At 36.5% G+C, this 18,263-nt stretch overlaps 1 protein-coding gene across 3 annotated transcripts in view; it reads right to left on the reverse strand.

Moving 5' to 3' along the window:
- The window catches only part of LOC101890781 (uncharacterized), a 58,643-nt gene extending 41,534 nt beyond the window's left edge, over window positions 1-17,109 (reverse strand). The window contains exons 1-2 of one of the 3 annotated variants that reach the window (XM_059125127.1): window positions 16,336-17,109; window positions 1,054-1,675 (exon numbers count right to left, since the gene is read on the reverse strand). In XM_059125127.1, coding sequence (XP_058981110.1) covers window positions 1,054-1,448 — 395 coding nt within the window. In that variant the 5' untranslated portion in view covers window positions 1,449-1,675; window positions 16,336-17,109. Of the gene's footprint in view, window positions 1-1,053; window positions 1,676-16,128 lie in introns of all 3 variants that reach the window. The other 2 variants (XM_005186728.4, XM_005186732.4) reach the window with 2 other exon arrangements.
- Window positions 17,110-18,263: the final 1,154 nt, after the last annotated feature.

Here is an 18,263-nt window from a genome sequence, read left to right on the forward strand (position 1 = left end):
AAATAAACAAAGAAATAAATAATAATAAATATACACACATACACGAACACACATACACAGTTAAACGAGAATTATGCGGATCCGGTAAAATCAATTTGTATCTGTGCCCCTACCGGTTATTCAATGAAACATATCTGAGATTTAAAACCGTGTTTTCGTCAATATTCTCAGTAGAAAATGTTGTTATCGACTACATTTTTCAATTAAAATGTTTTTATCGATAATTTGTATAAAAAATGTTCATATCGAAAGAGCTTTTCATATATCGTTGTGAAATTAATTGTTGTAATCGGTTGTAATCCAATGATATCGATAACATTGTAGATGAAATTCATCTTAAGGACATTAAGGCAGATTTTTCGATAAAAATTGTTGTTATCGACAACATTTTCTATAGAAAATGGTGTTATTGACAACATTTTTTATAGAAATTGGTATTATGGACAACATTTTCCAAACAAGTTGATATTATCGACAACATTTTGTATAGAAATTTTTGTTATCGATAACTTTTTCTATAGAAATTGTTGTTATCGATAACATTTTCTATAGAAATTGTTGTTATCGACAACATTTTTTATAGAAATTGCTGTTAGCGCCAATATTTTGTTAAAAAATTGCTGTTATCGACAGCATTGTGTTAAAAAAAATGCTGTCAACGACAACATTTTCGGTAGACATTTTTGTTATCGACAACATTTTCTATCAATATCAAATAGGCGTAATTTTATTTTTTTTTAAACCAAAAATTCCAGAGAAATTTCTTCAAAGGAAATCAAATTATTTTTTTTTCGCCACTGTATTCTCAAGGAATTTGGGAAAATAAGGAAAAGAAATGTCCACTTTCTCTTGTTAATGTTATATCATTTAAATGTCAGCAAAGTCCGTTGAAAGTATTTCATAGTCTGTAAAATTATTTTCAAAAAGGTCCCCTGTTTTGAAAATTTCGGTATATCCTTGCCCTTCTGATCCGCATAATTCCAGTTTAACTTATAACCAAAACCAAAATAAAATTAAACATAAAATAAATTAGAAAAAAAGCCAACAACATACCCCAAAAATAACTGTGTATGATCCGCCGGTGCCTGCTGATGATTGTGTACATTAAGGGTTTGGGGACGCATGTTGGGCGCCATTGAGGCTACCATTATTGCTGATGTTGAACTGCTGCGTATTGTGGTGCGAAAGCTGTATGCATGTGGATCAATTAGGGATTTAGCACTGATGCCATTGGGACTGAGGCAGGGTGGTGAGGGTGTTTTTGTGGTGATGGCGCCATTGCCGCCAACATAGGTTGAACAACCGCGACTGAAGGCCTTGTTGAATTTCCGGGCACCATTCAAAAATTTGTGTTTGGCGGAGGGAGAACCGCTGCTGCTGTTGCTGGCATTTGCACTATTTAAAGTGGCAGCGGTGGTGGCGGTTGTTGTTTTTGCTCTTAGGCCCATGGTGGTGAAGGTGTTGGGGGCTCTAGTTTTGTTTATTATTCAGGAGAGAGGTTATTTACTTTTTTTTGGGGTTCAAAACTGTTCTGTGTTTTTTAGTTTTTTTTTTTTTTGTTGCTTTATTTAAGTTTAACGGTATTCATTGCGGCGGCCAGTTTTATAACGTATCTCATGCTCTTGTTTCACGCTTCACTTGTTTGCCCAAGGAAAGCCGGAGGGTTTCTCTTTATCTTTAATATATATATTTTTTTTAAATTGTTTAAAGAAAAATAAAAAATTGTTTATTTAACATGAACTTTTTTGCAACTGGTGCTGCTACTTGATTGGTAGGTAGGTAGGTTGATAGTGGTTGGTGGGGGATGCAAAGTGATGTGGAAAATTGACAAACACACACAGAGAAAGCCACAACATTTATCACACTCGAAATGTTCCACGGCGAGAGATATACGTCAAATTGTTTATAAATTATTTAACAATAACAACAAAAAAACTACTACACAAGCTATTAAATTGTCAAAAAGCGCGCACAATACAACACAGACAATTATTACGAAGAAGCATTTAATTTAATAATAAATAAATAATTTCATTCAATTGTTGTCTTTTCAATACCGTCACATTGTGAGGAGGATGAAATCGGCTTCATCTCTTTTTTTTCTGTTTTTGTCCGTCCAGGTAGGTATTCTCTAATTACACTTTTTCACTACAATTCTCTTGGCTAACGAAAGATATGTATGACAGAAAACTTTATATATTTCTTTTTTCTGGATCCAAAGGAAAACAAAAACAAAATCGATTTTCTTTATGTCTATCATCAAAACACGTCCAAAATATATTTTTTTTTTTCAATTTTTTTCTTGCCTCGATGGTGAAGCTCGACAATAATACCAACCAGCAACGTTCGCGTTATGTATCGTTTGATTGCTTGGTTTTATTTCTTGGATTTAATTTTAGAAATGATTTTAGCAAAAGCTGCTACGACAACAGCGAGAGCAGACGGCAAAGCAGAAGGAGGGAGAAGCGCGTTCGAACCGTCCGTCGTCAACAACGTCTGAACACAACGGAGCAACAAAAAATGTTTGGTGTTGCTTTGATGGCTGTGTATTTTGTTTGTGGTCGCTTGTCTTTTGATTTTCTTGTTCTTCTTCTACTACTACTAGTAGTTAAGATCACAACCGCGAGAGTTCAAAACGGCAACAACAAAACAAAAAAAAAACCAAAATACCGTCAAAACGCAAAAAAAAACGAAACAATCTTAGGAATACCGCGTTATATGGCCGTTGTCGCCGAAGGCAAACATACGAATGAATGCCAGTCGTCGTATCGTTTGTAGCCGTCGTTCGTATATTTTGCCATGAATGAAGAATCCACTACAAACAAATGTCCATCGTACTTCGTCTCATTCAAAAAATAATAACAAAAACATTCGGCAGCCCGCACACACACACACACTTGCCTTGAAGAGGCCAAAACAAAAAGTATCTCAAAATATTTGTAGAGAATCTGAAGAGAGAGTATTGAGAAAATGGGAGAGCCCTGGGAAAGCAATGTTGATCGGTGCTCAGAGAAATGAAAATTGAAATCAGGGATGGAAGTTTTAAACAGTAGTACGTTTTAGAATATTTTGAGTACCGAAAGTACTTTTGTGGATGATATTCTACCACGATATAATTTACAATTATTATAAATACAGGATGAAATGAAAAAACTGCAACTAACTTTAGTAAACCAATCGTCCGACATTGCCATATAAAATATTCGCAGAACCTCCTAGAACTATTTTTTTTAACCACGGGACAAAATTCACAGATATAGCAAGAAAACTAGTAAAGAAAGGTCAAAAGTCAGGAGGGATCGACATTGTGATACCCTACACCACTATGCATATTTTGTAGAACTAACCGGCAAAGTTATTTCTAGGTTGCATCTGATATCTGGTAACAAATACAGGATGAGATGAAAAAATTGCAACTAACATCAGAATGCTGTCATTCCTAACCACTTGTCCGACAGCTGTTAAAATTATTTCAGTGATAGCTCATTATATTGTTAACAAGCGTACAAAAGCATTTTGGTGAGAATTTTCCAGAAAAAAAGTTATTCGTGATGGAATTCAAGCGTGATAGTGTGATTTCTTTATATTTGGATGGAAAACCACAAGGGGCTATCGTTAGGGAACTCCAGCATTTAAATGTAAATAAATCTTTTGTGTGTCGTACCATCGCTCGTTACCGTGATACTGGTAGCGTAGCCCGACGTCAAAGAAGTGGACGGAAGGAAACAGCAACATCAGCAGAAATGGTTTGAAAAGTAAAGACGGGACTTGATTGTAACCCGCGTGGCAGTGGCCGAAAAATGGCTCGTGAGCTGAACATATCGCAATATTCTATTCGCCAAATATTGAAAAATTAGCTCAGAGTAAAGCCATTGAAATTCCAAAAGAGCCAAAAACTTACACCTCAGCAGAGAAAAAATAAACTTAAAAGAGTTAGAGAGTTGCTTCGCATGGCCGAAAGTGGTGAACTGTCGAATTTGGTTTTCTCCGATGAGAAAACATTCGTTGTCCAGCAGTTTGTAAACAAACAAAATGATCGTGTTTACTTGCCAAAGGGGTCAGCTGAAAATTTGCACCTTCGGTGATGGTGTTGGCCGTCATAACAACCGATGGTCGCTCTCCACTCGTATTAATCGACCGTGACATCAGAATAAGTGCCGAATATTATCGCGAAAATATTCTGGAGGGTGTATTAAAGCCTTGGGCACGCAAAGATATTGGCTGCAGACCTTGGACATTCAATAGGACTCAGCACCATCGCATTCAGCACGCGCCACCCAAAAACGGTTACAAAATGAGGTTCCTCGCTTCATTTGGAGCGCACAATGGCCACCAAAATCTCGGGATACCAATCCGTTGGTCTATTGTGTCTGGAGTATTTTGGAAAGTAAGGTTGGCACTAAAAAATACTAAAGTGTCGATCACCTCAAGCAAGCGCTTCGTCGGGAATGAACCAAAATACCGCAGAGCAACATTCGGGCAATCAGTGACGGTTTCATTGGCCGTTTGAAGGCCATAATTCGTGCCGAAGGTGGCCAATTCGAACAAATCTAAACTTATTCTAAAATTTGTTGCTATTTCCGACATTTTTTGCTTTCATTCAATAACATTAAAAAAATTGTGAAAATTATGGCGTTTGACTTTGTTGCAGTTTTTTTATCTCACCCGGTATACTAAACATGGTGTTTAGTGTTCATAAAATGCACCACCTTCTCTGGCGATAGTTGGCTGTACAGGTCCACTTTTTCGTAAAATCCCATGAATCTTTAACACCTTATATTCGGAATTTTTAAAATTATACCGGCTTTTTTCAACGGATTTTTAACATTGAGCAATTTTATAATTTTTTGTCAACCAAAAGCAACTTTTTTTTGGATAAGTAATGGAGGTTCTGATCCGCAAACCGAGTACTATCAAATCTACTTGGAATATTCCACAAATCAAACTTGCTTCTGTTAAAAACGAAATTCTCTCACTTTTCAATTCGAAGACATAGACCCTGACTCCCCAAGTATTCCATAATTCGAACAGCATGTTTTTGGGAATCAATAATGTTTTCTGAGTTCAAAAAATGCTAATCGGTGTAAAAAATGTAGTATATTATCTTATTATATTATATTATATCTGGCAAATTAAATTCTGAAAATTTTGCAATAGACCCACCTACATTTCACGACTGAAAGACTCATTGCTAGATCTTCCCTTTAGAAATTTTTCATTTCGTCTTTTGTTACTTGGGCTCGAAAGACAAAAATAATAAATTTAATTTTAGTCATGGAATTTCAGGCTCAATAACCAAAACGTCTAGAATTTTTCTTCAATATCTCTCCCAGCCATCCTCCCAAGAATTTTTGAACTTTTCAAGAGAAACAATATTAACCTGGTTTCTTCTTAAAATAACTTTTATATATGATCAACAAATTGCAAAACAATAATGAGTCAACATAGATAATGATTTCATTTTATCTTACAGCGGCTAATAAGGAACTACGAGAATTGTTGTAAACTCAGTAGCTATCGAATCAAAGAGTCATTCCCTGAGATTTGCTGTTACGCAAAAAAGAGTACAGCAGAGGAGATATCTGCAAATACGCAATATTTTTATAGAGACAGTTTTGTAATCTGAAGTTAGCTATCATAATTTCTGGGAAAATGTAGGCCGAATCACTGAATCAACATGGGAAGACAATATTTTCTTCTCATTCAGTCATGATGAATTTCTAGGGTATAGAATATTAGGTTAGAGGCAATTATTCCAGAATATTAATGATAGGGTAAGAGCATCGATGCCATCCATTGACATTTTCTCTTTTTGACTTTTTCCCTATGTCAGCCGAACCTTTGGAACCCCTATGCAAAAATAACTGTTCCTGTATGAGGTCGAAAACTTGTCTCATACAAGGATGGGTACATGAGCATCGTGTACTTGTCTTCAAAACCATTTTATATTTCAAATCTGAGCCTTATCCCAGCACATTGCACAAATAAAGAAATTTCTTCAAGCAACCCAAGACCTACAGCATTTACACGTGTAATCTTAACACTTTTCCAACTGAGAACCAAAAGATAATCGTATTTTATTATTCTTTAAAATTGCTTCTCACAGTCAACATCTCAACCTGACACAGTTGCGTAGATAAGAAAATGTAAGAGGAAACCAGAATTTTCTTTTACCTGAGCGTAGAGGTCATAAGATAAGGTGTTGTGAAATGGCCATGTTGGGCAAATGTAGCGCACAATGAATTATGGTGATACGTTCTTTACTCTATTAGGAGAGGAAACTCGTACAACACAATGACGTAGCAGGGATGGAAAAGTGGAATCTAAGAAAATTTAATAGATTTTTTGGTCCATTATTTTAAAATTTAAAATGAATTTATAATTTATTCAAAGAGCTTGAAATATCTCTCGGTTTTTATAGAAATTCGTCCATCAATTAAAGACCACACAAGCCAATCTATCTGCAGAAGGTTTGTAATTTGTGATAATGTATTCAATCTGTGGAAAGCCTACATAAAGACCCAAAACAAGGTAAGGTACGTAAAAACCGTTTAAAATTCTACCTTAAAGAACTTTTTATATCCTCTGGACCTTCAGAATACCCTTAGTAGATATCCATTCTTAGAGAGCAATTCCAAAATCTCGACCTTTAAGACGTCTAAATATCAAATTGAAGCTATTATGGCTAACTAGCAAAAAATTCCCTTTTAAAGGTAAAATATACAAAAGTATCAGAAAAATGGTCATTTCGGAGGGACTTTCACCCTGCGTGGGCCTTAAAATTACAGTAATTTCAGTCAGAAATCGTTAAAATAGTGGGCCAATGGCGACCCTATTTGGAGGGAGCCCATGCTCTTGACCCTATAGTTAACCTACATTGAAAATCTGTTGAGCACCTGACACTAGAATCGTGGTAAGGTTTTCTACATTGTGGTAAGGTTTTCATGTTTTCGTCCGCTATGATTTTTTATGAATAAAATGCAGGTCGCATTTATTATCTGATTTAGATGAAATTTTCCAAACTATATTTATTTGACGCAAGGACGAACCCTATTCAAATTGGTGAGAATCGGTTCAAATTAAGCTATGGCTATATATATATCTTTGGTATAAAAGATAAAAATGTCGTTCCCTCTGCAACCAAATTATAACTGCTCTAAAACCAAAGTTTGATAGGTGGTATGATCTACTTCAAAAAAAAAACTATTTTGTTATGGGAGCTCTACTACATATACAGAGTCGTCTAGGGTATCGAAAAACCGGCCCACCCGACTTTTGACTTTTCCTTGTTTTAAATTATTTTTCAAGAAATGTGAACCCAAAAATACTGATTTTTAAACCTAGTTGTTAGACCCACATACCTGTATTTTATAAAAAATAGACGTGGAGACCCGCAGATGCTTTTGCTGGCCATTGAATTCTCCACAAAAGTACTTCGGTACTCTCTTAAATGTACAGAAAGAAGTACCAAATTATAAAATTCCTCATCCCTGACACAAATAAGATGCGAGAGAAATAATATGTGATCTCTGAGTAAGTATCTCATCGATGCTTCCAAATTTTTAGTAGGTGTGTCAGTGAGAATCAAAAACTGTAGCATTGCAATGAAAAAGAGAATTTGATTTGCTAAACCCTCTCCCTCTCTCACGAAGTGAGTATGAAAGCAAACAAATACGGCCTTCGCAAAAAAATTGAAAAAATAAAAACAAAATAGCAACAACAACAACAAAAGCCACAAAAACTTACACACAGTTGTGGTTTTATTTCCGTTTTGGCTGTTTTGATTTATTTTAGATCTTTTTTTATTTATTTATTAATTAGGCTGTTTTATCTGGTATAGTGTATGTTTAAGATACATACATTCACACATGATTATGTACATTCATAGACAAGACATGCCAGACAATTGCCTTTTACTTGGTCGGTCATACCTCAATGCCAAAAACAATTGTTAATTTAAACAAAAAACAATTTGAAACTAATGCCGTTAATACCGAGCACACGTGAATTATTTTTTGCATTTTTTTTTTTTGGTTTTGCTTTTGTTTTAAAATAACTTCTCTTGAAATTGAAAACCAGTTACGGTACCAGCCAACAATAGAAGTAGACAATGGGCTAGGCCACATAAAGTTTTTAGACCTTAACGAAACATTCACATTACCGGCCAGAGGGACAGAGAGAGTGAGGGGGTGGCATGTTCAGATAACAAGGACATGTCAGGTTATTATAAGTAAAAACACAGCACACGTTTGACACTTGTCTTTCAAAACAGATTGCTGTGCTCCGCCGCTAAAGCCGTTAATTGCTACGTCAAACATAATAAAATCTGGCAATATGCTTTACATTCGTTGGCTATAAGAGAAGAGATAACAGTGATAGCTGACTGATAACACCGTTGGATATTTTGGGGGGGCTCTAGTATGGGTGTTGGGAAATTCCTTGCTGAGGCGATGTTACTAAGCCAAAAATAGGATCTATGACATTATTTAGTATACTGACGTAATTTGTAGAACCAAGAATATTAAGAGGAGCTTCGATTTGTCTGTCAAAGTTCTTCGAAGAGGATTCCTTTTTACTGGGAAAAGCATGGGAAGGTGGGTCTTCACTGCTTTTCTATGGGAAGACCCTTCGATGAGAAGTGTATCTCCTTACCTTCGATGAGAATACCATCTTCTCAGCTTCGATGAGATCATCTCTTTATACATTCTTCACTTCTTCGATGAAAAGACTTTTTTCTGATTTTCGATTTTTGTGAGAAAATCAGAAGAGCTTCTGGGGAAGACCTTGGATCTGCGGGTGTTCTATGAGAAGACCTCCTTGAATTCTACTAGAAGACCTATATGAGAAGTCCTTTTCATATTGTATGGAAAGACCTCCTCTTCTTCTATGAGAAGACCTCCTCCTCAAGAGCTTCTCATCTTCTATGAGAGGACCTCCTCCTCGTCTTCTAACGGAAGACCTCCTCGTCTTCTACGAGAAGACCTCCTCGTCTTCTACGAGAAGACCTCCTCGTCTTCTACGAGAAGACCTTCTCGTCTCTACGTCTTCTATGAGAAGACCTCCTCCTAGTCTTCTAAGAGAAGACCTCCTTGTCTTCTACGAGAAGACCTCCTCGTCTTCTAAGAGAAGACCTCCTTGTCTTCTACGGGAAGACCTCCCCGTCTTCTAAGAGAAGACCTTCTCGTCTCTACGTCTTCTATGAGAAGACCTCCTCCTAGTCTTCTAAGAAAGGACCTCCTCGTCTTCTACGAGAAGACCTGCTCGTCTTCATTGGGAATATTTTATGGAATACCTCCTTGTCCTCTTCGAGAAGGACAACTCGTCTTCTATGAGAAGACCTTCTCGTCTTCTATGCGAAGACCTTCTCGTCTTCTATGAGAAGACCTTCTCGTCTTCTATGAGAAGACCTTCTCGTCTTCTATGAGAAGACCTTCTCGTCTTCTATAAGAAGACCTTCTGGTCTTCTATGAGAAGACCTTCTGGTCTTCTATGAGAAGACCTTCTGGTCTTTTATGAGAAGACCTTCTGGTCTTCTATGAGAACACATTCTGGTATTCTATGAGAACACTTTCTGGTCTTCCATGAGAAGACCTAATCGTCTTCTATGACAAGACCACTTTGTTTTCTATGACAAGACCTCTTCGTCTTGAATGACAAGACCTCTTCGTCTCCTATGACAAGACCTTCTGGTCTTTTATGAGAAGACTTTCTGGTTTTCTATGAGAAGACCTTCTTATCTTCTTGGAGAACACCTTCTGGTCTTCTATGAGAAGGCCTCTTCATCTCCCATGAGAAAGCCCCATAGTCTTCTATGCGAAGACCTCGTCTTTTACAGGGAGATTTCCTCGTTTTCTACGAGAAGACCTCCTCGTCTTCTATGACCCTAAAGCTATAAGAAGACCTCCTCGTCTTCTATGAGAAAACTTACTTGTCTTCTATGAGACGACCTCCTTGTCTTCTATGGGAAGACCCTCTGGTCGTCTGTGAGAGGACCCTCTGGTCTTCTGTGAGAAAACCTTATGGCCATCTATGAGAAGACCTTCTGGTCTTCTATGAGGAGACCTCCTGGTTTTCTATGAGAAGACTTTTTCGTCTTCTATGAGAAGACCACCTCGTCTTCTATGAAAAGCCTTCTCGTCTTCTACAAGAAGATTTTCTCGTCTTCTACGAGAAGCCCTTCTCGATTTCTATGAGAAAACTTCCTCATCCTCTACAAGAAGATCTTCCTGCCTTCTATGAGAAGACCATCTCGTCCTCTATGAAAAGACCTCCTAGTTTTCTTGAATAGAAAGAAAGCCTATATACACCAAAAGTAAAACCAATTAGGAATCCAGGCTATGCCTTTTTTCCTTTCTCCCACATGTTAAACCCAGGGGATTGAACAAAACTCTGGGATGGTAGCAAACGTCCCTTAAATAAACAAAAAACTTTGACATTTACAAAGCATACACTAAAAAGTAGGGATGGGCGGTATACACAATCGATTGATTACCTATCAATTACTACCATCACTACCCGCTGCCAGACAATGACATGTACAACATTTGATGCGTTACGAACCACCAAAAAATAAACAAACGAGGCAAAGCATTAAGGGCTTTGCTCCAACAAAGATGGTGATGAGTAATGGCTGAGTGGTGCCCCCAAAAACCAGAAAAAGCGACATTACCTAGTGCGAACAACTACAACCCGCTTTAGGGTCAATGGCCCAACATAATCTGTACGCGATCGATTGACCTTTGTTGCTGCTCCACTTTATGCGGCGGCAGCAGCAGCAAACGCTGAGGCCTGTAGTTGTTGCTGTTGGTTCTGCTGCGGATGGCTCTAAATGAGCACGTCTACATTTAGACATTTATTTATACATCATTAGTTATATATAATTAAGTATGTATGTCTGTCGATATTTACAATATATCGCGTGTGTGTTTTTTTTTTTTGTTTATTTTTTTCTACGCTTTGGGGGCTTTTGACTGATAGACACACAGACAGACCTTATGTTAGATTGACTGTCAGTCAGAGTTTCTATTGCTTTGTTTAGCGTTTTTTTGTGTTTCCTATTCCATTCTAGTTTTGTAGATGTCGCTTTTTGTGTTTTTTGGTATTGTTGTTGTTTTTTTTTTCCAAAATCGGAATCAAAGTGGTACTTGTTTTTTGGCGTTTTTTGTACCCCCATTTCAACTTTGCTTTTTTTCTTTTTGTTTGATAGATATGTGTGTTGCGTTGTGTTCTGTGCTAGATTGTCGGAGGTTCGTTCGAACGCAGGTCTTTTGACATTTTGATATTTTGCGGTTGTGTTTTTGTTTAGGTCTTGTTGTTGTTGTTGTTACTGCTGCTGCTGTTTGTTGTTGCTTTTCTGTATGAAAAGCCGTTTTTAACGCTTACGTCATTTACGAAAATAACACCAGAATAGCAACCAACAGCCATTGCGAGCGAACATTCCCACATTGTTTGTTGTAGGCTCATTCAGACACGATGAGAAAAAACTACAACGGCGAATGCGAATAAAAAAAAGAAAAAAAATATTAGCAACAAGAGAAACAACAAAAAAGAAATTGGTCACCGGCCTGGTTGGTGGTTCTTTTCCACTTCTAGCCTGATTTTGGTTTCAAGAGTTGCCACTTTGGGTAAGAAAAAGCTCAGAAAATATACCGAGAAGGGAAAAAATTCAATTTTAAGCCGAATTATCTGAGTTTGAAATTCTCTTGATTTGAAGAAATTAGTCCCAATTTTGAAGATGAATGAATGGATTTTGGTATAGATTTTTATAGCACTTCAAAAAAGGGGCTATATCGTCTGATATTTACCAAAAGCTGTCATATAACAGTACCTCCTAATTTTTGGAATTATGTCAAAATCTTCAAACACCTAAACAATTATTGGTAATTTCTGCTTAAATAAAATACCTGCCGATTTTAGGTATTCAAATGTTGAGATCATAATAGGTAAAGCTCATTCTTAAAAAAATGGTTCAATATGGATCAGATATGGTGAATTCTCAGTTACGCCCATACACGCACTCCCCATTATGTTATGCACATCATTGATATGGATCCAGGTTCTGGAATAGTTTGCAAATGAGCCCACATTATTGATATTTTGAGGGCATTCTTCACATTTGGCCGAATAGGTTTCATTGGAGCTTAGGCCCTTCAAATGCTTAGCTTAAAGTGGTTTTAACATTTGTCAAAATGGGGAATAATTGATCCAGATATAATCGAAGAAGTAAACAAGTAAAAAAGCTTTAAGTTCGGGCGGGCCGAACTTTGAATACCCTCCACCATTTGAAATGAATTTGGGAATTTTCAAAAAATAAAATCCGTTGTTGAAATAGAACAGTGTTGGCTTGTTTGTTCGGAATACCATAGTATTTTTATGTTGCAAAATGGTCAGGCTTAATCCCTTTTATTGTTGTTTTTATAAAAACACGAACGTTGTTTCCAATTATAAGAGAACGATGGTAATGTTTACCAGGTGGTAAGGCAGGGAATACCTATGTTTCGGAAAGAGCCACCAATCCTCATCAGTTCCCTTGTTTTTGTGTGGGATATTGTCCCCAGAAGTTATTTTAAAAATAAATTTTATGACAAAAAAATACTCTTTACCCAAGTGACGAGATCGTAAGCTCAATAGCTCAATTTTGTTACATGAATGTAGCCGTTATATTTAGGTCTATACGACGACGTGGACCTGCATATGCAAATTTTGTCCTATGCCAATATAACATTCAAATGCGAAAATCGCAAAAAAATCGGTGAATAATGTAGCTAAAATCATCAAAAAAAAACCGAATATAAGGAGCTACTATTATATGGGGGCTATATTAACTTCAAATACCAAATTTTGAACAATTCCGGTGAATAATGTCACTACATTCATCAAAATACCGAATATCGTGATGTGCCCTTATATGGGGGCTATACGAAGGCGTGAACCAGTACGGACAATTTTCTGTCCTAGGCGGTAGCATCCATTACGAACTTCAAATATCTAATTTGAAACAATTCCTTTGAATAATGTCGCTAAAATCATTAAAATATCGAAAATCGGGAGGTACCGTTATATGGGGGCTATAGGAAAACGTCGACCTGCACAGACAATTTTCTGTCTTAGGCTGTATCATTTATTAAGAACTTCAAATATCAAATTTGAAAAAATTCCAGTGAATAATGTCACTAAAATCATCAAAATACGGAAAATCGGGAGGTACCATTATATGTGGGCTATACCAAAACGTGGACCCACATGGCCCATTTTCAATACCAAATGCCCTGCAGACATTTGAGTTAAATTTTATCAAACTACTTCATTTCGTTCGAAAGCTAAAATGATTTCCACAAACGGACAGACTGACGGACATAGCTAAATCGACATAGAATTTTATGCTGATGAAGAATATATACACTTTGTGGGGTCTAAAATGTATATTTCGAGGTGTTACAAACGTAATGACAAACTTAACATACCATCCATACTATGGTGGAGGGTATAAAAATTAAAGAATCCATTGAGCCAATGAAAACTTGCAGCAAGGACTGAAACGAAATTGACGTGCGCGTTTTACAATCCGACCTGGAATTTAGATTTATACCCATAGGGATAATTCCTTTTAGGTACCATTTGGTATTATTGTTTTTGAATATTATGGTATTTAAAGACAAATATTGAAATTGAGCTGTGAATAAGTCGTTCTCTCAATGTGGCAACGGTTCTTTTTTATTTGACTTGGTAGTTGTGGTGGTAGCCAAAGAGCAAGAGTATTGTATTCTTTGCCGATGGTAATTGGAGGCATGACATGTTATACAGTGGAACTCACTCTTTACGGATAAAGTTATTTTTCTTCTAAGAAATGGCCTTATATTTTACGACAAGTCCGTTTAACTTTTATGAAGTCATTCTCTGATCTTCTTCTTCTGATGGACAATTTGTACAGTGGAGGCCATTATATTCAAATACAGTTTCTCTCATACTAAGAACGGGTCTTATATTTTCCGAAAAGTCTGTTTAACTTTTATAAAGACATTCTCCGAACTTCTTATCTTCTACATCAATAGAGGAATAAGACTTATTACAATTCGCACATTTCTTGGTCGAAAAACTATCCATATTTTGCACCTTTAGCTACCCCCATACATAACTTTAAAGTCCGAGCTTTTTAAGTTTACCCCAAAAAAGTATTTTCCATAAAATTTATCAGGTACCTAATTTCGAGTGGAACATACTCGCGAGCTGTAGTGCTCGAAGATAATGTCACGAAGCTTACGCTCCACTCTTTTGATTTGTTTGGGAGCGCGTGTGTTCGTGTGTATGTAGTAAAGAGGAGTAACTCTGGAGCGCTCCCACCCAAATCAATAGTTGTTGATGGTGATTTGGACTACAGGGGGGTTAATCGTGCACAAAAGCGTAAAAAATGACAAAATGATTTGCAAGGTATACGGCAATGTTCTTAAACGTGTCAAATAAACCAATAACGCAAAAACTAATCGAATACTCGGCAGGAGTAGAACTGCCCGATTTCTAGCGAATTTTATTGTTACTCAAAAACGAGAAAAGATAACTCATTCTTATCCGAGTGCTATTTTGGCGTTATTTTGGCCAGTCCAAAGCGTTTTGCTAGCTTGAAGTGATCGATACTTTGGTATTTTTTAGTGCCAACCTTGCTTTCCAAAATACTCCAGACACAACAGTCCAACGGATTGGCATCCGGATATTTTTGTGGCCATTGTGCGCTGGATATGAAGCGAGGAACTTTATTTTGAAACCATTCTTGGGTGGCGCGTGCTGAGTGCGATGGTGCTGAGTCCTGCTGGAATGTCCAAGGCCTGCGGCCAAAATGTTTCCAGAAGTGCTCCCAAGTGAATTTCGCTTTTTGTACAAATTCGAGTGGGTTTTTCGGATGTCTGCTTGACGTCCTTTTGTTTTCATGTGGAAAGACATTCGGTGAGATAGAACTTTGTGCATATTGGGTTGATTTTATGCGAGAGAGGACCTTTGAGCAACGTTTAGAAGACTGGGGGAATCGCTCAAGGATATCCCATGGAATTACCGATCTTCGAGCTCTTCAAGGACTCTTATTGCCCTCCAACATATGAAAAATAAAATTTTTACACAAAAAAGATTCAATATCCGAAAGAGTTATATTTTAAAATAGAACGCGGTTAAGATACCAAATTTGGAAAAAATACCGAATATCGGAAGATATGGGGACTTAAACCTATATAGATGATATTCAATAAAAAAATTCAGTTCTACTTTGTGTCTTGAATTCAACACACAGAGGGAAGGGACCCACAAAAATCCTCATATTGACTTAGAAATTTAAGCTGATTACAAATATATGTTTATTATGGGGTCTCTGACGAATAGATTCATTACAAACCGAATGACATATTTGTTTAACTCCCCTTCCTATGCCCGAGTGTAAAAAAGATATAAAAATGTTAGACTTATAACTCGGTATACTTTATATAGAAATCCATAATGGGCTTCTCCGACCTTTTGTGTGGTTTTAAAAATTAGAATCAGAAAAAATTGATAATTTTGATATAGCTCTCGAACACGTTTAAAAAGCTCGTTCATCATTGCTATGTAGGTATTTTCAAATGAAACTTAAATTGTCTATTGTGGATGCGGGTCTTAGACCCCGAATTTCGGGTCGAGACAGTGTCGGGGATTTAGCCTCGCCTCAATTCTTTATAATAACGATAGCCGCATATCAAATGATCGCCTCACTCCTTTATAATAAGGACGGTCTCATGTCAAATGACAACTACAGAACTTTTGTAGATAGTCTACATACTGAAGACGCCGTGGCTTCTTCTAAACTTTGAAAGCACCGCAAGGTTTCCTACATCTAATAAAAACCGGACGACGGGGTTTCAAAATGCAATACAGACTTGGTCAAATCATGTCTTTTTACTAAATTGTAAGCAGGGTTCTACTGTCTTTGATTCAAGTCCAACCTCTTTTCATTTGCTTTTCGGTATGTGAGAGAGTCATGTATTGTTGTTCTTAGATTTGTGCTTTCTGTGTCTGCGAATGACTGGCCTGGCGGAGCAGTTCAACTCCAACTGGAGTTTCTTTCGTTTTCTATTTATTTCTTTTATTCGTTTTTGTTTTTGTAAAATTTACCTGAAGAATATCTTCACCGTCTTCATACTGTGGTTTGTGGTGGCATCCGATGACGTTGTTCTTCGATATTTCGAATGGTGTGGTGATGGTGATAATGGCGCCACAGTTGCTGTCGACAACGGCGACGACGATGATGATGTTGTTTTTGTTGTTGATGATGACGATGATGATGTCTTTCCGAACATATGTTTGTTTTTTCTACTAAACCTTTTTTGTAGTTGTTTTTGTTGTTTTCGATTTTGTTACGCGTGCTGATTACACATCCTTGAGAATAGTCATGGAGTAGAGAATTTCCTTTCTCATTCTACATTTAATTCAGAAAAAAAAAACGTAGAACATGTTATTGATAAACACAATAATAACAACAACAACAATAACATGTCAAAGATATGGATGGCATGGTGTACGGCAACGAGGGAGAAGAACCTTTGTGAATCATCATTGTTTTCTAGTTGGAATACGCAAAATATAATAAAAGTTTCCAAAGGTTCGTGACTTCTATTGGTGTTTATCTTCTTTTAAACTTCACAATTTTGTTGTTGTTTTCATTTTTTTTTCCAACGGGGGGATAAAAACAATGACACTTTATTAGCGAGCGTTGTTATTGAGTAATTGTGTTTTTTTTTTTCCTTTCACAGATATCAATTGTTTTTGTTATTTTTTCATTTCGTTTAACACAAAACCCCGCACGACAATTGCTTTGCACATATTATTCAATTTCTTATTAGAAGAATTGGCCTTTCAACAGCCGTTTTACACAGAAACAACAACGGCACAAATGACACTTTTCTAGTAGGTATTTCTTTTTTTCTCCATATGAAAGCAATTTGAAACGACCGTCCACGCGAAGTGAATGTATCTAAGAACGTTGCGATATAAACAAATGCCGTGATAAATTTGTATATTTTACAAAAGCCCTAGAAAACACAACAGCGATAATACATAAAACCGACCGACCGACTCAACCGAATGGCGAAAGAACACAGCAAATCAATGAAAAATAACAAAAAGAAAATGTTTCTCTCCTCTCCACACTCTGTGTGTTGTTTTTCTTGTTCATCCAATTGTGCGGCGGGTGAGCACATGTGTTAAATGAGCTGTGAGAATGACCATGCAAAGAGAAGAGAGTGACAGCGATAGGGATTTGTAAATCGACTGTGAAATAATCGATTATTCAACTTTTAAAGATTTCTATGGGAATTATTATTACGTTTTTGTAAATTAAAAAAAAAACGGAAAATAGAAAAAAAAATAGAAGAATTAAAAAAAGGGTTTTGTGGCCGTATTAAACATTTTTTTCTTTGAAACAAATAAGAGTAATGTCCAGTTGAAGTTTCCTTTCTTTGAGTTAATTGAATTGATAATTAAAAAAATTTTTATGGTCTGTTCCAGAGCCTGCAAGAATCAATTATTTTTATAATATTTTTCGATATCATAAAAGGAAAATCGGTTATCGTAGTGAAACACGATTTTAATGGTATGTTCCGGAAATGCAAGAATGTAAAAGTTTTTACCAGATAATCGATTTTCCCTTTATGATATCGAAAAAATGGCAAATTTAGTAGATTCTCGCATTCTCTAACTCTTTTTTCAGTTACCGACAAAAGTTGGTAAAATTAATATGATTATAATTTCGGTAATTAACGAAATTTGTCGCTAAGATAGTGACCAAATAAAAGTAGTCGCTAAGACCTACCGATAGATACCGATGTTGCCAACTTTAACTTTTTTTATACCCTCCACCATACCATGGAGGGTATATAACTTTGTCATTCCGTTTGTAACTCCTCGAAATACTCATGTCAGACCCAACAAAGTATATATATTCTTGATCAGCGTAAAATTCGAAGTCGATTTAGCGATGTCCGTCTGTCAGTCTGTCTGTCTGTTGTAATCACGCTTTCGAATGAATTTAGATAGAAGGCCACGTCTTCATATAGCCCCCATATAACGTTATCTCCCAATATTCGGTATTTTGATGATTTTAGCGTCATTATTCACCGTAGTAATTTCAAATTACGTAATTATGTACGGTATTTTGATGATTTTAGCTGCATTATTCACCGTTTATTTCAAGTTTTGAATTTGAATATGGTAATGGCTTGTGACAAACAATGCCTATGTAGGTGCACGTC

This window comes from Musca domestica, unplaced genomic scaffold (genome assembly GCF_030504385.1).
Source record: "Musca domestica strain aabys unplaced genomic scaffold, Musca_domestica.polishedcontigs.V.1.1 32, whole genome shotgun sequence".
NCBI lineage: Eukaryota > Metazoa > Arthropoda > Insecta > Diptera > Muscidae > Musca > Musca domestica.